Source organism: Herpailurus yagouaroundi, unplaced genomic scaffold (genome assembly GCF_014898765.1).
Source record: "Herpailurus yagouaroundi ecotype Mexico unplaced genomic scaffold, PumYag 308, whole genome shotgun sequence".
Taxonomy (NCBI): Eukaryota; Metazoa; Chordata; class Mammalia; order Carnivora; family Felidae; genus Herpailurus; species Herpailurus yagouaroundi.
Genome location: NW_024412525.1, coordinates 3,769,254 through 3,794,744, shown reverse-complemented (window position 1 = coordinate 3,794,744; position 25,491 = coordinate 3,769,254). Strand labels below are relative to the sequence as shown.

The window sequence follows — 25,491 nt, the reverse complement described above, 5'->3', positions numbered from 1 at the left end:
GGGTCTCTATTCCAAGAGTGGATAAACAAAAGAAGCTCCTCCAATTTTACCTGGAAACCCAGACAGGAGGTGAAGATGGTAGAAGTGGGAGAGAATCAAACTCCTTGACCTTTGTCTCTCCATAGATGGCTACAAGTAGGAGGGAGGGTTGAAGTGCGTGGAGAAAAGACTATGGAAATAATTCGGTGGCGGAGGGAAGGGGGAAAGGATGTGGGAGGCTTCCTGGTAGGAGGAGGACATCCTTATGCTTCTGTAAGCTGGAAGCACTTAAGATTCATATCCCGCTCACATTTCTTTGCAGAGCTCCTCCAGGCCCCAGCACCATGCGTCATTGCCTATGGAAATATATCATAGTTGTTGTGTCCTTAATCTTCCTGAGCTTCTTCCTCCAAGAGAATAATGAAGAGCATCTTACATATAACTTATCATTGGTAAGAACCAGAGGCTGAGACTGGACTGTTTGTCAATCCTTCGGTAGGAGGGGATGGGTTTCCAGTTATCCAAACGCTGTAGTTATCATCATAGAAGTTCTAAGAAGAGGGCACTTGAAGAATCAGGAGAGTGTCAGAGAAAAGATAAATATTGAGCCAGCCTTGAAAGATGGAGAAGACTTGAATAAAGGCAAGGAGGAAGAGAGGGCAGTTTAAGTGCAGAGAGAGCAATGCACAGATACTTCTAGAAAACCAGGCTGACTGGCAGGACCTGCATGTGATGAGGACTGCCTGGGTGCTGGCCACTTTCCTCATCAGAGTCTCGTGTGAGAGATGTTATTCGTCCCATTTCTCTTACGAAGCGATTGAGACACAAAGCCCTAAAATAACTTCTCCCACATGTACAACAGCTTCAAGCAGAGAAAACCAAATGCTCAGGTTTTGGAAGTCTACATTTTTCCTTAATGCCTCAAACCATCTAGAGAAAAACATAAGTGATGTGGGAAAATGGTTCAGAAATGTGTGCATGGACTTGTACCCCAATGTTTATAGCAGCACTCTCAACAATAGCCAAATTATGGAAAGAGCCTAAATGTCCATCAACTGATGAATGGATAAAGAAATTGTGGTTTATATACACAATGGAGTACTACATGGCAATGAGAAAGAACGAAATATGGCCCTTTGTAGCAATGTGGATGGAGCTGGAGAGTATGATGCTAAGTGAAATAAGCCATACAGAGAAAGACAGATACCATATGGTTTCACTCTTATGTGGATCCTGAGAAACTTAACAGAAACCCATGGGGGAGGGGAAGGGAAAAAAAAAAAGAGGTTAGAGTGGGAGAGAGCCAAAGCATAAGAGACTCTTAAAAACTGAGAACAAACTGAGGGTTGATGGGGGGGTGGGGGGGTGGGTGATGGGTATGGAGGAGGGCACCTTTTGGGATGAGCACTGGGTGTTGTATGGAAACCAATTTGACAATAAATTCCATATATTGGAAAAAATAAAATAAAATAAATAAAAGATGAATAAAAATTGAAAAAAAAAGAAAAAAATAAAAGAAAATAAAAAAGTTGACATGTTTTCCAAAAAAAAAAAAAAAGAAAGAAAGAAATGTGTGCATGGTCAGAGTGGAGTAAAAGAAAGGGTTTTAGAATTGAGGTACTGTGGATAACTTCATGAAGGACAGGACCAGGCATTGGTCTTCAGCACCTACCACAGTCTAAGCTGAGTTAGAGGACTTTTTGCCAGCCTGATAATGGTAGGAGAGATTAGATGTGGGGCAGGGTAGGGCAGGCAAGTCCTTACTCTGCATAAGCCTCTGATCTTCCTATAGGCATTCTTACTTCCTATCTCACTCCAGGGCCCACCACTCCTTCTGGAAAGTCCTGTGGGTTCTCATGGCAAGGTGGGGATAACAGTCAGCTGAGTCCTAACACTTGGGCTCCCGGTGACCAGATCCTGGGGCTTGCCCCACCTGTCCTAAAAGGGGGATCTGCCCCCTTATTTGCCTCCAGGAGTCTAGGGATGAATATCAGGGCTGATGCTCATCTTATCCTCAGCAGGAGGAAAAGAAGAAAATACTGTGGCAGCTCAATCAGGACCAAATGATCTCTGAGAGCAGAAGCCATCTAGAGAACTTCAAGGACATGCAGAAAGCCTCCCCTTTACTCCAACAGGCCAAGTACAAATTGCTAGCTGGATCCCCTCCCCAGGAAAAGAGTGAGTATAGGGGAGGGAGTGGTCAGACTAGGAGAAAGTCAGACAAGGTATTCCAACAAGAAAAAGGAAGATTGCCCGGGCCCCCCCCCCCCCGGGGCGGGGCGGGGCGCCTGGGTGGCTTAGTCAGTTGTGCTTCCAACTCTTGATTTCGGCTCAGGTCACGATCTCACGGTTCATGGGATTGAGTCCTGCATCAGGCTCTGCACTGACAGTGCAGAGCCTGCTTGGGATGCTCTCTGTCTCTCTGTCTCTCTCTGCCTCTCTCTCTCCCTCTCTCCCTGTCTGTCTGTCTCTCTCTCAAAATAAATAAACTTAAAAAAAAAAAAAGAAAGAAAGAAAAGTAAAAGGAAGGTGGGTAAAAAGGGAACGTGAGCTTGTGTCTGGTGGAAAAGCAGGTTGCTCTGAGGGAGGACCAAGCTCTGAAATGTGCTGTAGATCATAATTCTGAGTGTACTTTCTTCCCACTGGCCACCCCATTGAATGACTAACAAGTTGAGAAGTCCATAGTGACCCGTTAAGGAGCCACCCCATAGCGAAGCTCATTCATAGCTCCCCAGGGAGGGGAAGACATGATGAGAGAGGACCCGGAGGGAGCTATGGTCAAAAGCACTGAGCAGAGGGAGAAAGGGGAGGGTGAATGTTGACTAGCTGTGCACTAGGGTGCCAGAACCCTTGGGTTTACATGAGTCCCTGGAGATCCTCCAATCGGGGTCTGGTTGATCCAAGGTAGCTGAGATAACTCTGAGGTCAAGGCCTGGCCAACTGGCCAAGCCAGCAAATTTACCTTTGGTACATGGCAGCCTCCCCCATCAGAGAGAAGCTTGTTTTTCATGAAGTTTCCACCGATAGCCTTTTAAAGTTGTGATCAAATAAAACCACTTGGCAACCTCTAACCAGAGATTATCCTCACCTCTGGACCACACTCTCCCAAGGAAGGGAAATATGAATTTGTCACAGGTGTGGCATTAAGGGGAGACCTGAGAGGAAGTCCTAGGAACCTTTCCCCCATCTTGAAGAGCTAAAATCTCCCTTGTCTCCCTCCACCCCTAGAACTGCTGACCATAGGGATTTCCTCAGAGCAACACCCTAATGGGAGCTACCTCTTGGACACCCTGCGGTCCCTGTTCCAAGCTTCCTCAGAACACGAGCTGAATTGTATCGTGGTGCTGGTCCACCTGTCAGATCCCGACCCCGAATGGCTCAGACGAACAGTTGCCAATATTTCAGACCTCTTCAAACCACATATTGAGGCCCAGAAGCTGCTCGTGATCCACGGTCGTCTCGGTGACTCTCCTCTCCCAGGGGATCGGGATAATGTTAGTCGCACCTCACGCTGTGAAGCGCATTATTCCAGGCAGAAAGTCCATTATGCCCTCCTCATGAACTTTGCTATCAACCTCTCTGAATACTTTCTGATGATGGAAGATTATGTTTACTGCACTTCCAAATTTATTTCTACCATCTATTGGGCATTATCAGCCTGGAAAGAACTACCTTGGGCGATCCTGGAGTTCTCCAGCCTAAGCCTCTCTGGGAAAGTTTTCCACACCAGTGACCTCTCCCACCTGGCCTCTCTCTTTCTCCTTTTCCATAAGGATATTCCCATTTACTTGTTTCTCTCTGAATTCCGCCTTCTCTTGGCCCAGAGTGTTCCAATTCGTTTCAGTCCCTCAGTCTTCTTCCACATAGGCAAGTATCCTGCGTTTGAGGACACATGCTTTCCTGTGGAGAAGGAGAAGGTGTTTGGTGAACCAGACAACCCCCTTGCCAGCGTCCTCACTGACATGATAGCAGAAATGAATGGTATTCCACAATACGCTTATACTCTGAACGAAGAGTGCTACTCTACTCTCAATCCTGTAAGAGGCAACTACTTGACGGTGATTTTGGAGAAGCCACAAAAAGTCATCCGGATAGAGGTCCTGACAGGTTCTGACAAAAAAGGGCTGTATTGGCTACGGCAGGGGCAAGTGGAGCTGGGCTATGATCCCTTGGAGAATTCCAGAGGCTGCACCCGCTATACCCTTCTAGGTCCACTGGTGGAAGGAAATTTAGACCAGAGGGTATTTTATGAAGAAGATTCTGTGGAGGAGTTGAGTTGTATACGACTGCTTGTGCTAGCCTCTCAAGAGTCTTGGCTCCTGATCAGGCAGATCAAAGTCTGGACTCAGCATGAGGAAGAGGAGAGTTATGACAGTGGGAATTCTGGAAAGGTGGGGTTTGGGAATGGAATCAACATGGCCGACCAGAAATAAAACCGAAATTGATCAAGGCCTGCTCCTTCAGAGTAGGATGAGCACGTAATTTATTATCCAAACTGGGACACTTTTGAGAATGAAAGGAAACACTATTAAAAATTACACTAGAAGGGCGGGGGGGTGGGGGGGAGTTGGTACCTGAGTGGCTCAGTTGGTTAAGTGTCAAACTTCGGTTCAGGTCATGATCTCACGGTTTAGTTCATGAGTTTGACCCTGTGCCAGGCTCTCTGCTGTCGGCACGGCGCCCACTTCGGATCCTCTGTCCTCCTCTCTCTCTCTCTGCCCCGCACCCTCCCTCTCTCTCAAAAATAAAAATAGACATTAAAAAAATTACACTAGAGGGGTGCCTGGGTGGCTCAGTCAGTTGAGCATCTAACTTTTTTTTTTTAGTTTTTTTTTCAACATCTTTTCACTTGCAATCTGTCTCTACCCTCACTGTATATGTACCTTCTTCCCAGCCTCCCTGAATTCCATTGTTCTCTGACCCTCTCTACAACCATGGTCCTCCACCTGGAGGGATTTGGCCTCACCACCCCCCCAAGGGGGGACATTTGGCAATGTCTGGAGATATTTCCGGTTGTCACAACGGGGGACGCGACTGACATCTCGTACAAAGAGGCCGAGGATGCTGCTAAACAAACCGCAACAGACAGAACAGCCCCGACCACACAGACATATCCCACCCAAAATGTCAATAGTGCCGATGTTGAGAAACCAGCTTTTCAATGAATCAGCAGCAGCATACATGACAGGATGTCACAACTTTTAAATAGTTTTTCAAAATTTTTGGACGAAATTATCCAAATCACGTAAGGAGAAAATAGAATTATCACATAGCAGAAGGAGCAAACAAAAAATGTTTTATCCACGAAAGGCAAAACCACTAGTTCAGTAAGTAAGTCACGACATGCATAAAATCTATCTAGAAAAATGTCTATAAAAAACAAAATTTATGAGTGTGAAGTTTTAAGGAATTTCTGCTAGGATTTCTTGTAACTTTTTACGATTCTTTACATTTGAACTGCGTGTCTTTTGTTAAATATCAGGTTTTACTTGGGATTTGTAATAGAAAGATGATCTGAATCCTCAAAGGGAGGATATCCATTCCTTATAAATCTATGAATTTCTCAAACCCTCTCCAGTCAGGATTTTGTGCCTACACCCAACCAAAGGTGCTCTTTGTCAAGATTGCTAATGACCTCCTCGTTGCAAATTTTGAAATCTGTCAGCATATAAAGCCACGAGGTTTCCAAGGACGGAGTCCTGGATCATTTCAACACGAAGACGTGGAGTCGATGAAGGGGAGGCACCAAGGGTCAGTGGGAAAGGGTCGCTATAGAGGTAGGAGGGATACCAAGCAAGTGCAACGTGACATAACTACTTTCAACCCTCTTAAGTGTTCTTCGGGTGTTTGTTTGAGTCCGTATCACCATATACTTACACTACCATTTTTTGATTAGTTTTGTATACAATTCCTTATAACAGCCAAGGGATTAGCCCTTTTATGCTACTCCACAAATAGGCCCTTCTCCTTCCCCCATTCTTCCAACAGAGTTTTCTTGATGATCACATTCTCATGCTTTTGTCAAGTATTCACTGCTGAACAAGTCGGTGGCAGGCAATTGCCCAAGGCATTTCTACACAACTCTGGCTCTCTTTTCAAGGATGTTTGTACAGCAAACAGGCTTAGAACCTAGAGCTAGTGTCTTCTACCACCGCAGAGGGCAGATTTGTTTTAAAAGACAGTAACTCTCTCTCTCTCTCTCTCTCTCTCTCTCTCTCTCTCTCTCTGGAGAGACTTAGAGATGTAGTACTCCAGAGACACTGCAGAGACCTTCTGTCCTCTGAGAAGATGTTTCCTCAGCAGGATAATAAAGATAACCTCTCCCTGAGGGGCAAAGTTTGGTCAGGTTTGCTAGCAGTCCCCTTATAAGATTGAGAGTTTCCTAAGATTAGCATTTCTCAGGTGTGACACAGATCCACTGTTCTTCCCAAGAAGAACTGGGGGCAGGGAGCAAAGGGAATTATCGCAGCATGAAGTCCAGGCTACCTGCCGTGTCATGGGTAATAACGGCGTCTTTGTTTCCTTAGCAACTGGATTTATGGAAGTGTGGCAAGACAGCCTAGCAGCTACACTGTGCTCAGGGATTGCTTGATGGCTTGATTTTACAGTAGCGATCCGTGATTATATTTTCTTTCATGTGTAAGTTTTCCCTGGAGCTAGCCGTTATCTCTTGTATTAACTTGCACTGTTGTAGGCACTCAGGACGCATCGGTAAGCAGACCAAGATGGCTCCCCCCTTGGGGCACATATTCTAAAGTGGGAGAGGCAATGAACAGAATAAATAAGTGTGAGGCAGAAGAGATTGCGGGGATTTGAGTATAAGAGTGACATGATCTGACCAAAGTTGTAAAAGAATTACTCTGGCTGCTATGTAGCAAATAGATTATAGAGAAACAAGAGTGGAGATTGGGTTCATTAGGATGCTTCTGCAGACACAAGATGGTTTAGACCAGAGTGGTGGCAGTGGAAGTGGTCATATTTTTTTTTTTAACGTTTATTTATTTTTGGGACAGAGAGAGACAGAGCATGAACGGGGGAGGGGCAGAGAGAGAGGGAGACACAGAATCGGAAACAGGTATATTTTTAACGTACAGTAAAACCTTGGACTGCGAGTGACTTGTTCTGCGAGTGTTCCACAAGATGAGCAAACATTTCTAATAAATTTTAACTTGATAAACTGAGCGATGCCTTGCCATACGAGTAGTACGTGATGCCAAAGGTCACATGATCACAACTGAGCCAATGGTTCTTAAAATTCGCTTTGATGCACAAGTGCTTTGGGTTATGAGCATGTTTTCCGGACGAATTATGCTCACAAACCAAGTTTTTACTGTATTTTGAAAATTGATCCAAGAGAATTTCCTGAATGATTGGTTTTAGGGTTTGAGAAAACAGTAAGAATAACTTCAAAGTGTTTGACCAAATGACTGGAAAGATGGAGCTGCCCTCCACTGAAATGGGAAAGAATTTTTTATATGCCTTTTTAGGAAGTTTGGAAATTTTCTCATCAGGGCCTTGCACCTCCTTCATTACATTTATTCCTACATAGTCCATATTTTCTGTTGATATTAATATATTAATATTATATTAATATAGTATATGTTATATATTAATGATATTATATATAATATAATATATATTATGGTATATTATTATATTGTTATATCATAATATAATAATATTACTATTATTATATTATATTATAATTATTATAATAATGTAATAATTATGTTTAATATATATTATATATATCATTAATATATATTATATTATATGTTATATAATATTATATATAATATAGTATATATAACATATATACTATATAGTATATTATACTATTGTATAATATATAATATAATATATGTAATATAATATATGTTATATATAATAATATATAATAATATATAATATAATTATATAATATATAATATATAATAATATATAATAATATATAATATTATATATTATATATTATATAATAATATATAATATTATATATTACATATTATAATGGTATTAATATATTAAACTATTACTATAATATTTTATTTTATATTCATCAATTATAATGTAGTGGACAATTTAATATTTTAGTTTGATCTTGTATCCAGAAATCATCTTGAATTTTCTTGTTATTTATAATAGTGAGCTCATTGATTCTCTTGAACTCTCGTGCACTATATGCCAGTAATGACTATTTTGTCACTTTCTGTTCTTATTCCTCACTTGTTCTTCTTACCTTGTTGCACTGGCTGGAACAGAGATTAGCAAACTATGGCCTACATGCCAAATATTTCCTATTACCTGTTTCTGTAAATAAAGTTTTTCTTTTTGTTTTGCTTATTTATGTGTTATTTAGGGAGAGAGAAAGAGAGACAGAGACAGAGAGTGCTCAAGCTGGGGGGAGAAGGGCAGAGGGAGTAAGAGAGAGAGAGAGAGAGAGAGAGAGAGAGAGAGACTCTTAAGCAGGCTTCACGTTCAGTCAGCACAAAGCCCGACACAAGGCTCAATCCCACGACCCTGGGATCACCACCTGGGCTGAAATCAAGAGTCAGACACTTAACTGACTGAACCACCCAGGCACCCCAGCCAGTTTTTGTAAATAAAGTTTTAATGGAACATAGTCACTTTCATTCATTCATGTATTACCTATGACTGCTTTCATGCTACAACAGCACAGTAGAATAATTGCAACACAGACTGTATGTCCTAAAATAGTTACTATTCAACCCAAACAGAAAAGGTTTGCCAACTGCTGGGCAAGGATTTCCAATACCATGTTAAACAATAGCATTGATGACAGATATTCTAGCTTTGTTCCTGACTAAAGGAAATGTATCTAAAGTATGATATTTGAAGTAGACTATTGGTATATGATCTTTATCAAATTAAGAAAGTTCTCATCTATTCCTAGCTTCCTAAGAATTATGGGTTTGGGGTTCCTGTGTGACTCAGTTGGTTGGGCGCCCAACTCTTGATTTCAGCTAAGGTCATGATCTCACGGTTCATGGGACCAAACAAGCAGCACACAGCCTGCTCGAGATTCTCTCTGTCCCTTTCTCTCTGCTCCTCCACCCGCATTCATGCACGCATTCCCTCTCTCCCTCTCTCTCTCAAAATAAATAAATAAAACATTTTCAAAAGCCTTAAAAATAATTTTATAAAACTTATGGGGTTGAGCTTTATTAAATGTTTTTTGGCAACTAATGATATGATCATGTGATCATTTTCCATGAATCCGTTAATGCAAAGAATTTTATATAGAGATTTCCTATCTTTCCATCCCTGAGGTAAACCCAACATGATTGTGGCTTATTTTGTTAATTAATTGTTGGATATCATTTGCTAGTATTTTATTTATGAATTTTATATTTATGTTCATACAGAGTAAACAATTTTCCTTTCTTGTGCTGTCTGTAATATCAGAACAGTGTATAATCCCCAAATATTTATTGAACCCCTAATGTATGACAACACTTCGTAAGGTGCTGGAAATATGTCGGTCCCTACCCCACGGAGCTGAAATTTTAGGCAGGAAACAGAAAATAACTGACTACAAGATGGTTCAGACATAACCATTGTGATAAGTGCTAACAACAAGCAGTGCAGGGGCCCCTGGGTGGCTCAGTCGGTTGAGCGTCCGACTTCGGTTCAGATCACGATCTCGCGGTTCGAGCCCCGCGTCGGGCTCTGGGCTGATGGCTCAGAGCCTGGAGCCTGCTTCCAATTCTGTGTCTCGCTCTCTCTCTGCCCCTCCCCTGTTCATGCTCTGTCTCTCTCTGTCTCAAAAATAAATAAATGTTAAAAAAATTTTTTTTTTTTTTTTTAAAAAGCAGTGCAGAGTCAGGATGTCTAATGAGATTGGGTTATCGGGGATAATCTTGGGAGCCATCTTAGAACTGTGCCTATAACAACCTCTGAATAAGTTAGGAAAACCAAGGTGAAGGGTGGGTGGAAGGATGGGAGACGAATGTTCCAGGCAAAAGGAATGGAACTTGCAAAGACTACGAAGACCCTAATAACATGATTGTTCAAGAAAATGGAAAAGAGGGTCACTGAAGGGAAGAAAGCAAATGGAGTCTGTCACCATGTGAGGAAGAAAAGCTAGAGAGGGACCACTTCTTTTAGGGAGTCTGGAGGCTATGTCTGATGTTTATTCTAAGAACAATGAGGAGTCAAGAATGGGGTTTTCGGGGTTTTTTAACGGATTGGAGGCCCAGATTATTAATTCCCCTAAAGCTGGTCTGTGTCTTGTTGAATTCTATATCCCCAGTGCCTGAAATAGTGCCTGAAACATGATAAGCACTCAGCAAATGTGTTCTGTGATCGTTTTTCCCACTTTCTATTTCTTGGATTCCCCCTCATTTCATAATCCAGCTGCTCCTGCCTGCCTCAGAAACTTTTGTTAGCACCCCTGTTGAAATCCATTGCCTGACCTCCTGACTTCAATACCCACACTAAATGCTCATATATCCTTCTTTGATCTACCCTCTAAAAGTAAGAGATGCTCCCTCTACCATCCTGAACTATAGCTTTCCACCCAGACAGAGCCCCCCATCTCAGGAGGAGAAACAGAACTCCCTGATAACAACTACCCACCCTCCTACTTATCAGTAGGACCCCTGGGAACTACTTCACCCAGGACTATCTATAAACTTATAAATTCCTGTGCCCTTTGGACACTGGGCCCCAAATAATTTCTACAAGCAGCTTATTGTAGTGGTTAGGAGTGCAGCCTTCTCAATTTTTCAGTAAATAAAATTTGTAAGGGAGAAAAAAAGGCAAGAGAGAGATGGAGGGGAAATCTATACTTTAAAAACACCTAAGAGACAAACAAATCTCGATGGATGGACTTTATTTGGATCCTGATTCAAACAATGCATTTACAACGTAAACCAGACAAAGACAGTACAGAAAGTAGAAAGCTATAGAGCACTATCTCTCAAGAATATGGTTGTGAAAACTATCAACAAAATATTAATCAAATACAGTAATATGTAAAAAGAATGATACACCAGAACCAAGTGGGGCTTATTCCCAGGAAAGCAACACTGGCTCAGTATTAACAACAACAACAACAACAACAACAACAACAACAACAAAACATAATCCACTATATTATAGTGTAAAGATGATCATAACAATTGATGCAGAATAAAACATTTGATAGACTTCAGTATCCATGCAAGATAAAAACTCTGAGAAACCTAGGAATAGAAGGGAACTTCCTCAACCCGATAAAGGGCAGCTACAAAACACACACTTATAGCTAACATCACACTTCCTGGTGAAAAACTGAATGCTTTCTCCCTTAGATGGGAATGAGGCAGTACTCATACTGGAAGTACTAGTTTGTGCAATAAGGCAAGTCAAAGAAAAGGGATATGGACTGGAAAGGAAAAAATCAAACTATTCCTATTCACAGATTACATGATTGTCTGTATAGAAAATTCCAAGAAATCTACCAAAAACAGACAAAATAAACCTCTTAGAACTAATGAATGAGTTTAGCAAGATCACAGAATACAAAGTCAACACAGAGAAATCAACCTATTGCTGTATAATAAAGTACAAGTAGAAATCAAAACTTTAAGAACAATAGCATTTAAAATAGCACCCCTCCATTATGGCCTGAATTGTGTCACATCTCCCCCTCAAATTCATATACTGAAATCCTAGCCCGTAGCCTCAGAATGTAACTGTATTTGGAGTTAGTCTTTAACTCTTTTTTTTTTTTTTTTTGAGAGAGAGAGAGAAAGAGTGTGAGCAGGGGAGAGGGGCAGAGGGAGGAGAAGGAGGAGAAGGAGGAGGAGGAGGGGGAGAGAGAGAGAGAGAGAGAGAGAGGGAGAGAGAATCTTAAGCAGGCTTCATGCTCAGCGTGGAGCCCAACATGGGGCTCAATCCTATGACCCTGGGATCATGACCTGAACCAAAATCAAGAGTTGGACATTCAACTGAATGAGCCACCCAGGCTCCCTTGGAGATAGAGTCTTTAAAGAGGTCGTTAGGGTGATCCCTAGTCCAATATGACTAGTGAACTTATAAGGAGATTAGGGCACAAACACACAGATATATAAGACCATGTAAAAATATAAAAAGATGTCTGTAAGCAAAGGCAAGAGACCTCAGAAGAAATCAAATGCAAATGTCAATCTGGTTGGGAACTGTGTATGAGAAAAACAGCCATCTTGGCAAATGTGTAGCCCCAGTGGCTGTCAGTGTCTATTTCTGACTCCCTTTGTCCCATTTTGCTGCCAACAGAACTTAGTTCTAAAACCCTAACTGTTGGCGCTATCTTCAGAGCCATTATAGTCGCTGACATCTATCGAGTATTTTGCTCTGACAGACAGTACACTAGGCACATTACACATCTCATTTAAGCCTCACAACACCCCTATGGACTAGACACAAGATAATATATATCCATTTATAGATGAGGAATTGCAGAAAAGTTAAGGTCACAGAGCCAGTAAGTGCTGGAGGCGAGATTCTTATTCTGTACAGTCTGCCTCCAAAGCCCAGGTCTTTGACCCTGAGGGTAAGAGAACCCAGATCAGGGCAAGAAGCTTGATTTGGACCCATAGGAAGCTACTGAGTGGTACCGAAGGCCTGGTGCTGTATGCAAAACCAAATGGGACCGGGAAATGAAGTTGCCATGCCACACTCCTCATTCCTAAAGAAGACCCCGCCAGACTGTTCAATGCTGTTGCAGTTCAGCCTGTTGAAAAACTAAGGTGACTCTAAAATGATTAATTTCAGCCTCCTGCTCAACTGGCTCAATGTCAGACAGCTTTCTGTTTAGTATTTCAGACTCAGATTTCTAGTCCCCCAACTTGGTGTGGTTCTACATTTGACAGGACTCCCCTCTTGCTCGGGGTAAGCGGATCGAAGTGGCGGGAATAGGAGGCTGGGGAGGGGAAGGAGGGCTGGAGCTTCGGTCTTCAAGGATCTTGGGTCAGTCCGGAGGTTCCTGGGGCCCTTAGCCACCAAGCCTGAGAGCAAAGGGGTGGGGCGCAGAGCCACTCAGCCCGCCAGCCCCACCCTCGCCAGGCCCCGCCTCCTGCCCGCCCCGCCTCCTGCCCGCCCCGCCTCCAGCCCGCCCCGCCTCCTGCCCGCCCCGCCTCCTGCCCGCCCCGCGGCGCATTGTGGGATCCGTCCGCGGGCCTGGCGGTGGAGGACGAGGTGCTCGGTCATGGGCTTCCAACCGGTGAGACCCTTGCTCCGCGTCCTGCACCAGGGGACTCCGCCCCATCTCGTTCTGGGCACTCAGCTCCGGACCTGGGGCTCTCGCCGCCGACCCCGTTCCGCAGGGCTCTACACCTGCCCTGGAATCCGGGGTCCCGGTACCGCACAGTCGGGCTTGGGACCCTTCCCCGGTTACCTTTCTGGCCGTGAAAGGCTCTCGCGCTGGAGCTCGGGAAAGCCATCCCTGGGGCGGCTGGTCGTATGGGACAGTCACCACCCACTCCCCGGGTTCTTCCCCAGCATGATGGTCACGCTGCCTTCTCTACCCACAGAGCCCAGTCCTGCTGGCCTCCCTGGGGGTGGGGCTGCTGACTGTGCTTGGCCTGGCTCTGGGCTCGTACTTGGTTCGAAAGTCCCGCCGGCCAAAGGTCACTCTCCTGGACCCCAATGAGAAGTACCTGCTGCGACTGCTAGACAAGACGGTAAGTTGTAGAGGAAAGCCCGGGTAGAGGAGGGACCATCCACTGTGGTTGGGATGCCCCAAAGCACTTTGCAGCACCAGACCTGCCTGGTGAAATTTGTGTGTCGTCCATCCTCCAGACTGTGAGCCACAACACCAAGAGGTTCCGCTTTGCCCTGCCCACCGCCCACCACGTTCTGGGGCTGCCTGTGGGTAAGGAAAGTGTGGAGTGGGCTCCTTTCCCTGGTATCCTAAGAGGGTGATTCCCCTTCCCTACCCAGCTTGGATTGGTGAGGTATCACTGACCACTGGGCCCCTCCAGGGTGTGGCTTCTGTGCCCCTAGACATCGTTGACACTCACTAGTTCTTCCTCCTCCCTGCAGGATTTGTTTGTATTTCCCCCTGAGCAAACATTTATTTTTTCCTCATTGCCCAGACCCTCAATTCTCCTGCTACTGCTAAGGTCCTGGCAGTAGTTGACAAGAGTTTCTCCAATGGGGGGCTTCTGAGGGCCCTAAGGGGCCCTCCCTGCCTGCTATCTCATTGGAACCACTCTAGGAAGCAAGACATCCTTGTTCTCAAAACTCCTTGAGTATTTTGAAAGGTGACAGGAAGGCTACACGTCCACCAGCAGCCCTTATGTAGCTCTACACATGGTCCCCAGGCAAACATGTCTACCTCTCTGCCCGGATCGATGGCAGCCTGGTCATCAGGCCATATACTCCTGTCACCAGTGACGAGGACCAAGGCTACGTGGATCTTGTCATCAAGGTAAGTGGGTAGGAAGGAACCCCAGGAGCTCCTTATCTCTCTCTTTCTGGAATTTGTAAACTTCCAAGATTTGTTTGATAGCAGGAGACATGTGTCCTTAGGGCATATGAAGAAAGTATGTGGACTGGGGACGATAGCACATGTGTAGTTCCTGCTCTAGCTTCAGCTCAGAAGCCAGTGACATTCCAGATAAAGTGTTTTCCATTCTGTCTTACCAGGTGTACCTGAAGGGTGTGCACCCCAAATTTCCTGAGGGAGGGAAGATGTCTCAGTACCTAAACAGCCTGAAGATTGGGGATGTGGTGGAATTTCGAGGGCCAAGTGGTTTGCTCACTTACACTGGGAAAGGTAATGGCCCCTCTTCTCCCTGAGCCTGTCTCCCACTTCTCCAGTACGCGTAGTCCACTTGGCACACTGCGGCCGTGCGTGTGCATGTATGTGAGTACGTGGGCAAGGGCCAGACCTGCCCTTTAAACATAGCGCTGATATTTTGGAAAGGCATATTTCTCAGTTCCGTTTGTCACAGGGATCAGCTCCCTACCCACTGGAGCTCACCAGCCATGACTGCTGTGGAGATGCCTAAAGCAAACCTATGTCTCTCTTTCCCTCCCCCGAATGCTTCTCAAGTTGAGCAGTTTAGATAGCCAGACACAGCTTTCATCCCTGCCCATGGGAACAGCTGTGTGCATTAGCAAGCCTCTGGAGCTGCTCTGTGCCACTTGGGAAAATAGATTCACACCTGGCCCCATGCCTGTCTCCCTCGCCAGGGAGTGACGGTCTGCCAGAGGCAGCTAATGACTCACTGTGTGGCCCTAAACTGACTGGTACTTAATAATATGGGACGGATAGTCCTGGCCCCATTGTCCCTCAAGTGTATCATTGTCAAGGCTGGCTCAACTCAAACCTCCACCCAAGCTCCAGGATCAGATTTCACTGCAGCTGCTAAACCGGCCTGGGACACATCTTCAGTTCTATATTTGTTTTCTTAGTCCCCCATATTGACTTTTTTCTTCCACCCCTCTCTTAACTTGACTTTTCAGGGAATTTTAGCATTCAGCCCAACAAAAAATCTCCGCCAGAACCCCAAGTGGCGAAGAAACTGGGAATGATTGCCGGCGGAACAGGTGTATATCACTTGAGGGGCCATTCTCTCCCACCATTATTGGTTGTTGCCATGAAAACGCCCAAGTGACCCTCAGAAGGTTTGGTAATCATAGCCAAGCTGTTAGTCGGGGGATTCCTGGTGATGCTTAGAACTCCCTGATATCTGGAAAACAAAATCATAATCAGGTAGAAACCAAAAAATAAATAAATAAATAAGGAATTTTTTTTTAAACTAATAGAATGAGAGAAATAAATCATGTGGGTTCTCCTAAGACCTCAAATGGAATGAATCTAATAATTTTTAGGTGAGAATGGAGAAGCAGCTAGAAATAGGATAGGCAAGAAGGAAGAGAAAGAACAAACAGTGAACATTTCTAAATATTAGACACTATGCTAGTCACTTTATGTGTGTATCTATGAAGTAGATATTAGTCTTCCCCTTCTACAGATGAAAAAAATGGAGGTTGCGAGAAGTTGAAGGGTTTCCACAGGGTAAACAGTAATGACCAGAGGTAGGGTTAGTTTCTAACTCTGTCCACTTCCAAAGCACATGCACTTAACCCTCAAGTCCAGTGTTCCAGAACCCTCATCACTGAATCAGTAGATACTTACAGTTATCTGTGACATTTGAGTCCAAGCCTCCAACAGACTTTCAGAGGAAGGGTCTTAGATTGGTTCCTTAGAAGGATTTCAACTGTATGATCTTATTTTTTTTTTAATATATAAAATTTATTGTCAAATTGGTTTCCATACAACACCCAGTGCTCATCCCAAAAGATGCCCTCTTCAATGCCCATCACCTCCCCTCCCCTCCCTCCCACCCCCATCAACCCTCCGTTTGTTAACTGTATGATCTTATGCGAATATGGAGCATGACCACAGTGCACCTACCAGACATGATGTTGAGTGTGGGGTCAAGGGCATCTCTGTCCAGGAATGTCAGTGCTCCAGGACACAGGAGAGGATTCGAGGATCGGGATACTAAAGGAAAAATGGAGCGGGGTGGTGAATGGGTAGAAAGAATTAAGATGAGAGGTTGGTCAGCTCAGGAGCTGGGACAGGGGAGGGTCTGCGGCCATCCTGTCTCATGGTGGGCTGTCTTTTTGCAGGAATCACCCCAATGCTGCAGCTGATTCGGGCCATCCTGAAGGACCCTGAAGATCCGACCCAGTGCTCTCTGCTTTTTGCCAACCAGGTTGGTTTACTTTTCTCACACCTGGGTCTTTAAAGCTCTTGTGCAGGCAGCCTGAGAGATGCGGCACCAGCAGGCAGAGCTAGTCCAGAGCCTGTTGTAGCCTTTGCCCAGGGTCCCCCCTGCAAGGTAGAGGACCCTCTACTACCGCAAGGAGGACAGAGCATGGGGCCAAATTCCTTCCCTGACCCCCAAGGAAACATGAAAAGGACACATTTAAGGAACCGAGTCCTAAGCGTAAAAAGTTGTTCCTTGGGTTTCCTTTGTGAAATATTTCATCTTTATTCCTCCATACTGTGTAAATAAAGGCCGTTCCCCTCTCTTTGCCTCACGCTAACTCTCTAAAAGCCCTGATTATTCCCTAGAACTTTGGCTCTCTAATTTTGTCCCGGTTGGAAAGTTGTCAGAGCGGCAAACTTTTTGTACGTGGGCCTCATGAGGTTCCTAGAATCTTTGCTTCCCCGTTCATTTCAGACTGAAAAGGACATAATCTTGCGGGAGGAGCTGGAGGAACTGCAGGCCCGATATCCCAGTCGCTTTAAGCTCTGGTTCACTCTGGATCACCCCCCAGAAGGTACCCTCCCCGTTCCTGGACACCCCCAAATCAGGGCCTTCCCGCACTGGGGGTTCTGATTTCAGTGAAACAAGCCCTCCCTGGTACTGCCACACTCCCAAGTGTGAGTGCAACAGACATGGTGATCTCCTGGGCCCTTTCCTTCTGGTTCCTGTTTTCTGGGTGGGTGGCAGGCATGGCTGTGAAGCTGAAGCAGGCTGAGTCTCCCCGTCTAGCTGCTGCTACAACTTGAGACCTTCTCTGGAGGCTCTCCGGGCCCTCCCCCTCCTCCCCGCCTCATGGTACTCCGCCCCTTGTCAGCTCGGGTCTGGTCTGGAATGTCTGCTCTCTCTTCTCCTCTGTACTGCAGATTGGGCCTACAGCAAGGGGTTTGTGACTGCTGACATGATCCGGGAACACCTGCCCGCCCCAGGGGATGGCGTGCTGCTGCTGCTCTGCGGGCCACCCCCCATGGTGCAGCTGGCCTGCCATCCCAACTTGGACAAACTGGGCTACTCACAAAAGATGCGATTCACCTACTGAGCTTCCTGCTCCGTGGGCCTGTGTCCCTGGTCCTGTTCCTTGCAACTGTCCTCAGCCAGTACTCAAGTGCTATAAGCCCTAGGTTCCTTTCCTGGCAGTGTCAGCCTTTTTGTCTTACTCTGGAGCTGAAATCTGGAGGATACCTGCAGGAATGACATCCTTGTAGCCATGGAAGAGGGCTAAAGCTGAGTCGTTCCCCGAAAGGGCCCCCCAAATCTCCCTGTGATAGAAGGTCCAGGTCAGGCCCGTGGAGACATCTCTTCCATGGGTCAGAAAGAAGGAAGCATGTACCTTCGCTGCTTGTACTGACTAGTTCCTTGATAGCATCACACTCTGTGTCTGTGATGAAAGGAACAATCTATGTAATGGGTTTTACTTAATATTCGGTGCTTAACCCACAGCAGATTCTGTGTGTGTGTTAGTGAGCGCAAGTTGAGCAGCCTCACAGAGGTGGTCTCCTCAAGATTGCAGGAAAGGAGAAAATGATTTCTTCAGACATCAGAGAAGGGAATCTGAAATATGTATTTGTGCGTCTGTCTTTCCCAGCCGCTGCCCAGGCTGGAAGGAAATGGCTACCCACAGTCTAAGACTGCTGCTTGTGGCAGAGACCTCTGGCTATGCAAATAAATGGGGCTAAGGCCCCCGTGTTAAACCTACGGGGTTGTTGTGTCTGGGGTCCTTGTTCCTAAGGCTTTTCATGTCTGCGAATCTGGGGAGGAAGGATTTCCCAGCACAGAATTCCTCCCAGGTCTTCCAGAGAACCTTTGAGCAGTAGTACCATGTGCTGATATTTGACCTGGCCACACACTCAGTGATCACTTAACAGCTGTCTCAGCAGAGGCAGGAGCTCAACTTCTCCCTGGAGGCTTCTAAGGGAGGGGGAGGAGAACCGAAGTTAGAGGGGATGCTTTTTGAGCCCAGGTACGATCACAGTGGTCCCTCGGTTTGGCCACTCTTTCCCTTCCTTCTCTTGGCCCTCCCTTCGCCAAACTTACCCTTCACGGTACCTGGCAAACAAATGAAAGTATTGTCTTTCTGTTTGGACGAGAAGCTTTTCCCCTTTAAAAAGTAACCTGATATCACCAGCCCCAGCCAGACTTGTAGGTGCCTGGATAGGCTTGGCCACCCCCAGGCCCATCTGTCCTAACTGCCCTTCCCCTCTGCTCTGACAATCCACCCACTTCTCCCAGATTTGGACTAGGGCAGCTTCTTCCGATCTTCTTTGTTAGTCCCATTGGGATAGAACAATGAAATGGCCTCAAGAAGAAGGTCGGCACTGCATCTCTGCATGGAACTATGTGTTGCTTTCCCTGGGGCCCCAAAAGAAAGGCTTGTGGGACCCCCAGAATTCACCCCTCCATATAGCAAAGTTGTCAATAAATTGTTACGAGTATTCCATCAAACATTTCTCGATCAACTCGTATATGTATGCCACTGTTCTCTGTGAGATACACCTGGCCACCTCACCTCCAAAAAGAAAGATCTTGCACAGGGATTGTTAGGCTCAAATAGTGAAGCAGTCCAGCAAAGAGCATTTCCCACACAGAAGCTCACCATTTCTTGTCTTACATGGGTTTCTGCCTCATTCACTCGACATACAAACAGCATGTATTCTAAGGACCTGCCACCTTCTAAGCACTGTGCTCGTTCCTGAGGACACAATTATGACCAACGCTGGTCTTCAATCCCCAAAGAACTCAGTCTAGAGTAAGATAGGCAAGTGATAAACATTATAACACTGTGTGCAGTGTGATTAATAGCATAGTAGAGATACAAGGTGCAGATGGGAAGGTTTTGGAAAAGATTCAGAGAAGAGAGAGACATTTTTGAGTTAGCTATGTAACAGATACTGTGCAAAGTACTCGTCTATATAATTTAATCCTTATGATAATCCTGTGAGTCTAAGATTAAGGATTTGCCAAAAGTCAAAGTCGGTCAGTGGCTGGCAGAGCCAGAATGTGAACCTAGGATTGTCTCGGTCCAAAGGCAAACCCAGAACTGAGCATTGTAAATTGCTTGGATCTTGCAGCAGAGAATGGGGGGAAGGGCAATCTAGCAGAAGGATCAGCATTTGAAGAAGGCTGGAGGAATGAAAGAGAAGTTCACATTTGGAGAACTAGGAGAAGTTCTTTGAGGCCTAAATGCCAGAAGGAAAATAGAGGAGGAAGAGTTCTGAGAGTAGGTGAGAGCCAGCTGAGAAAGGCCTTTGTAACACTACCAGGAAGAGATTTAAAACTCAATGCTGTGGGGGCGGCTGGCTCTGGACTTCAGCTCAGGTCCTGGTCTCATGATTGGTGGTATCAAGCCCTTTGACAGGCTCTGTGCTGAGAGCATGGAGCCTGCTTTGGATTCTCTCTCCCTCAAAAATAAATAAACTTAAAAAAATCCTGTGAACAATGGAAGTTTCTGAGGTTCTGTGGGCAACACATAGCTAACATTTATGAAGCATTCACCTTTTGCCAGGAATCACACTAAGAGCCTCCATAAATTATCTTGTTTAATCCTATCCAAGAGCCAGTGACATAGCACTATGTTTTTAAGATTTTTTTTTTTTTAAGTAATCTCTACAGCCAATGTGGGGCTTGAACTCACAACCCAGAGATCAAGAGTTGTGTGCTCCACTGACTGAGCCAGCCAGGCGCCCCTGAAATAGCACTATTTTATTGCCATTTTCCAGATGAGATCATTCTTATTTGGAGGGGTTCAGTAACATTCTAAAGATCATAAGCTGGTCAGGGCCCGAAACTTGGTTCTATCCGACTCCTGAGCCCATGCTTTTACCAGCACCGAAAGATTTCATCCCACTGGCTTTAGGCATCCATGTAAGGTTGTAATAAATTACCTTCTCTCTCAGCATCTAGAATAGCACCAGCTATGTACTATCCTTGGGGGAATTGAGAGAACTGACTTACAGTTCCTCAAAGTTTCTGCGTTCTGTGATTCAGACGAGGGCTGCACCATCCAATAGTCTCCCGACATGCATTCTGGCGCCACCACTCTGGCTGCAATATGAGAACACGGAGCTGGAGCAGGGAGCCGTCAAGCAAGACTATTTAGAAACTGTTTCCAAACAGAAATAACTAACCAAAATTAAGTCTAGCCCAGTGCTAGCACATGATAAGCGCTTCAATAAATATTTGTGGATTGGAGGGAGGGACCATGAGATTGAAGAAGGAATTAAGTGTTTTCGGAGATAAAATGACTGGCAATGGTAACAGATGAAGTGGAGGGACTTTCCCAATTTAGTGAACAAGGTGCACGGTAGGGAATTTGGCATTCCTTCGCAGGGCTCGGTCTAATTCCCTGAAATTCCTTCTCTATCACGTGCTCCAGTTAGTGACTTGGAGGTGTGGTCCTTTTAGAGGAGGAGTTCATGATTGGAGCGGAGCGAGGGGGCGGGGCCTGCCGCGGGAAACAGGGCCTCGCAGGTGGGGCCTGCCGCGTAGGGGGCGGGGCCAGGTCGGGTGGGGCGGCACCCCGCGAGCGGGAGGCGTGGCCGAGGGGACAGGGCCTGTGATTGGAACTGCGGGAGGAATGCCTGTCAGGAGGAGGAGGGAGCACCCGAGAGGAGGTGACGCGGCCACGGAGGTGACGCCGAGTGGTCGCGCGCCCCTTCCGGCGCGGGGAAGGCGCTGAAGATCCGGGGCCGCTCGGCCGCAGGCCGCCTCTAGCGCCGCGGGATGTAGCGCCGGGGATCGCGGCCCCCAGCAGAGCCCGCCTGCCGGCCGTAAGTTCCCCCCGGCTGCTGCGGCGAACGGGTGTGCGGGGATCGGCCGCAGCTCAGGAACCCCCGGGAGCCTCGGCGCAGGCCTGAGGCTGGGACAGCCCTTGGGACTGACTTGCCCAGAAGCCCCAAGGGTCTCGAGACCCCCACCGAGGAGCCGGCCGCGCCTCCCGGCTACTCTGCGATCGGGGTTGTAAACATTTCCGGCCCCTCCCACTTCGCGCCGCCTCCGAGGCGGCCTCCACTACAATTTAAGGGCGGGTGGGCTGCTCGTCCTCCGACTTTCTCCCGACTGCCACAGTCCCGGTGAGTGCCGAGTCTTCCCAGCCCCGGTGGGAGGTCGAGACGTCTGGATTCCGGCCCTGTATCGAGACGGGCCAGGCCAGAGCTAAGCCGGCTCCCAAGGCCGCTGCGCCAGGCAAGTGGGGAGTGGGGGGGTGCGGGCTTGGGTCGCAGAACCACCTCTCTCAGCCTTTGGTGGCAGGGGCAGCCCCCAGGGTCCTCGACCACAAGTCCTTGGCAGATCGAACCGTAACAGTGTCCCCACTTCGACTTGGGAGAGAAAGGGAGATTAGTGGACAATTTACCTTTATTTAAGGTAATCCTAAAAGCTGAAATGTGAGCAAAATCCAAACTGGGGGAAAACGGAATTTTATTACCTCAGAAATCTCACATCGATGTATGCCATCTCATGTTTGAGATTTTAGGTCTTCAAAGCTTTGGTTTTAAGGTAGACCTCCACAGAATATACCTAATTGCAGAGTAGAATCTGAAAGCCTTCTGTTCTCAGTGGCCAAAAAATTTACATGATTCTGAAGGGATTTAAAAAATAAATGACCACTCTGCCTGCAAGTAGGAAAGGATCACTAGGCTCACCATTGCGAATGGGTAAAGTGTACCACCTTAAGTAGGCTTTTAGGCTATCTTCAGTTTTTTCAGTCTGGCCTCATTTTGCCTTTGGAAGATTCCCTTATAGAAAAATGGATTATTCACTGCCCTGGGCACTATGTTCTTTCAAGCCTGCTTTGGTTCATACCAGGTGTGCTTCTGGAATGGCCACTAGTCCCGTCTTTACCTATCAAGATACTTCCTTAAAATCTTCCACAAAACCTTTCCTGATCGTTCCAACTAAAGTTGAACTTTTCTTCTGAACTTCTCCTCCAGCATTTACTGACGTTTGGCCTTGTAGGGATGTTAGTAGAAAACAAAAATTATTGCCCCCTCTTAAAATAGAGGTCAGCAACCATGTTAGGCCTCTAATGCTCCTTTGCCTTATCTCTGTAGCCACAGTGCCATGTACATTGTAAATAATCAATAGATATTGTCAGATGGAGAAAGAATAGAGTTTGTGCTTCTTTCTAGGCCAGTTAAGTTTGTTCTCTGTTTGCCTAGGAAATTTCCTTTGACTCCTATACTATAAAGCCACACTGAAACTCTTTAACACTCTTGCTATATTATCCTGTCCCATCTACCTGTAATCACACTGGTGAACTAAACAGTCATCCTTAAACCCAGAAGCTTTATTAATTATGGTGTTTGTTTTTGTTTGTTTTTTTCCTAGTCTGGATACTCATCAAAGTCATTACATTTTTCCCTTAATGTCCGTTTATCTCTAATGTTGCCCACCGGAGTTTGTTCCTCTCACTGTGCTCAAAGTTAATCCCCTTTTCCTGCTCAGAAACGTTGGCATGATTAATGTTTATAAAGTTTGTAGTTATCTTAGATTGAAAGGATCCTTGAACGTGCCCTGTAGGCAAACCAGTTCCGACTGATTGACTTTTAGGCATGCATCTAGGTTGGGGCTTCTGAGGTACACCTTGTAAAGTGACTGCTGCGATGTATAACTGTATCGACCATGTATCTGAAAGCCAGGTATTCAAAACAGGGACTGGCATACAACTCCATAAGCCTGTGTACTTTTTTTTTTTTTTTTTTTTGTCATGGCATTTGAAAAAGGTTCTCTGTCTCTGTTTGGGATCAAAACGACTCCTTCTGTTGGGCTAGCTAGAGAAGAGCTACAAAGGAAGTTAGATTGTGATGTTCTACTTCAGACTCTAAGTCAGTGACACTTAGCATCCCGTGAGAAAGCCAAGGCACCATTACTGCAATTTGGTGATTTTCAAACATAGGCCTTGGCCTTGACTCATTTTCCCCCAACAGTTGTGAAACCACCTCTAACAGAGGCGTGCATCGAGAAGATGACTGTGTTCTTTGACTTTACTGCTAGACTAATCTTGCTTTAGAACAGTAGAGTCGGGCAGACATAGAGAGAGCCTACCCATGCCTATCCACAGAATTTCTAAGGGTCCGGGGACTCTAGATTAAAAATTCCCAGAAGAAGCTTTATGCCTTTGACTCCAGGGAAGGAGGGAAACTGGTTCACAGAACTGGCTCACAGAATAAATGTCTCCAGAAACTGTGGGGGATACAAACTGTAGCTAGAACTGGCCGGTGATTAAGAATCAGTTCTTTCCCAAGTGTGGCACAGGATTATCTTATTTATAGGAGCACAAACACCTCCCTGCCTCCACAGCTTTATTCTCTAATATCATAGGTTTATCCAGTTGCAAAGCTTAGTGGTAAAGATTTTATTAGCTTGAATTGACGAAATCCCATCAAAAATGCACTCAGTGGAGTTAGGCCCAGTTATAATTTGCTATATTGGGTGTGGCGAGTTTGAGGGGAAATGTATTTCCTCTAAAATACATAAGGATGTAGAAAGCTGGCAGAAAGCTGAAGTATATTGGATGCTCCTGAGTGTTCTCAGAATCAGTCCTGAGGCCTTAAGGGTTTATGCTGGTTTTATACAATAGAGACAAAAACACTTGCTTGTAACCATCCCCAGTTGTTCATGAGTGGTCACCCTATCAGAAGTTATATTTCCAGGTCCTAGTGTTATTTGCTCTCCTCTCTTGCCAGACCTCCGATCCCTATCTCTTCCTTTCCTGTCTCTGTGTTGCTACAGTTTACAAGACCAAACCGGACAATGGACTTTGCTCACTATGATGATGTGATCTCCATTGACCTCCCTTGTATGTATTTTACATGATGCATGATGCCGTATCTTGTATGATGAGTTGCAGCTGATGGCTGGTTTGTGAGTTAACTAGGATGTCTGTTACGTTTGGTGACTCTGGGCCTAGAAGACAACGCTGAGGGGAGGTGTAGGAGCTAGTGACAGAGGAGCTAGAGGGAAATCAGAAGAATTAACAGAGAGTGATTTGGACTGAAAGCGAAAAGACTAATGATGGCCAAGAGACAGAGATCATCCTAGGAGAACATTAGACTTGAGGGTATAAAAACTTTGCAGGTCAAATGAGGAAATGAATATCAAGCTGGATTCTACATTGAGTCTCTCACCCTAACTGCCCAACTTAAACGTTTGCCTATATTATTCTCATTGCCTCAAGTGAAATAGTTACACAGCATTTGAAATAACTGAATTTAGTGTGTGGCCATCCTAGGTTATGTGTTCTCTCCCTCCACTGCCCTCCTGGAACAGTGAAATTGTATCGCTGATTTTGTACATGTCACAAATGACCTTGTGCCATCTGGTTAAAGGCTCTTTGAAGACACTTGTTCAACTGGGTATTTTGCACAGTACCTAAGAATACCTTAGGGGGCTAGTGCTAAATATATTTGTTAAATATTCAGTGAATATTGTATTCATATTCAGTGAATATGTATTGGCTTACTCTGAGGAAAAGGAGAAAGCCCCACAAGCACAAGAAAAAGTACATAAACCCTTAGCTAATGACAAGAAGCTAATAAGTCATATGCTTGCCGACTAGAATGCTGCCCTATTCATTCATTCACTTTGAAATACTGTATAGGTTCTGACCAAAATCAAGGGTACATATCACAGAACCTGAGTGTTTTCTTTCTTTCTTTCTTTCTTTCTTTCTTTCTTTCTTTCTTTCTTTCTTTCTTTCCTTCTTTCCTTCTTTCTTTCTTTCTTTCTTTCTTTCTTTCTTTCTTTC

The 25,491-nt window shown here is 45.4% G+C and overlaps 3 protein-coding genes across 14 annotated transcripts in view; all 3 read left to right on the top strand.

Annotated features, from left to right (window-relative positions):
- Positions 1 to 4,447, top strand: part of LOC121021667 (alpha-1,3-mannosyl-glycoprotein 4-beta-N-acetylglucosaminyltransferase-like protein MGAT4E) — a 32,343-nt gene extending 27,896 nt beyond the window's left edge. For 4 of the 10 annotated variants that reach the window (XM_040462245.1, XM_040462248.1, XM_040462244.1 and 1 more), the window contains 3 exons: positions 302 to 431; positions 1,998 to 2,157; positions 3,208 to 4,447. In XM_040462245.1, coding sequence (XP_040318179.1) covers positions 324 to 431; positions 1,998 to 2,157; positions 3,208 to 4,412 — 1,473 coding nt within the window. In that variant the 5' untranslated portion in view covers positions 302 to 323 and the 3' untranslated portion in view covers positions 4,413 to 4,447. Of the gene's footprint in view, positions 1 to 16; positions 154 to 301; positions 432 to 1,997; positions 2,158 to 3,207 lie in introns of those variants that run through there. The other 6 variants (XM_040462246.1, XM_040462250.1, XM_040462252.1 and 3 more) reach the window with 4 other exon arrangements.
- Positions 4,448 to 13,071: 8,624 nt separating this feature from the next.
- On the top strand, positions 13,072 to 18,443 carry CYB5R1 (cytochrome b5 reductase 1). The gene is made up of 9 exons (XM_040462071.1): positions 13,072 to 13,186; positions 13,497 to 13,646; positions 13,765 to 13,837; positions 14,289 to 14,395; positions 14,614 to 14,743; positions 15,436 to 15,519; positions 16,609 to 16,694; positions 17,166 to 17,265; positions 17,615 to 18,443. The coding sequence occupies exons 1-9, from the start codon at positions 13,172 to 13,174 to the stop codon at positions 17,785 to 17,787; spliced, it is 918 nt and encodes a 305-aa protein (XP_040318005.1). The 5' UTR covers positions 13,072 to 13,171; the 3' UTR covers positions 17,788 to 18,443.
- A 2,918-nt stretch (positions 18,444 to 21,361) lies between these two features.
- Positions 21,362 to 25,491, top strand: part of ADIPOR1 (adiponectin receptor 1) — a 15,018-nt gene continuing 10,888 nt past the window's right edge. Inside the window, exons 1-2 of one of the 3 annotated variants that reach the window (XM_040462070.1) lie at positions 21,362 to 21,514; positions 24,477 to 24,543. The gene's annotated coding sequence lies outside the window, so the exon portion shown is untranslated. Of the gene's footprint in view, positions 21,515 to 21,534; positions 21,930 to 24,476; positions 24,544 to 25,491 lie in introns of those variants that run through there. The other 2 variants (XM_040462068.1, XM_040462069.1) reach the window with 2 other exon arrangements.

What these genes read in the sequence shown, in the direction of transcription:
- CYB5R1 (XM_040462071.1), top strand. An exon ending in GCTCACTTACACTGGGAAAG is followed by an intron (nt 14,744 to 15,435) that starts GTAATGGCCCCT and finishes TTGACTTTTCAG; the next exon opens with GGAATTTTAGCATTCAGCCC. An exon ending in AATGATTGCCGGCGGAACAG is followed by an intron (nt 15,520 to 16,608) that starts GTGTATATCACT and finishes GTCTTTTTGCAG; the next exon opens with GAATCACCCCAATGCTGCAG.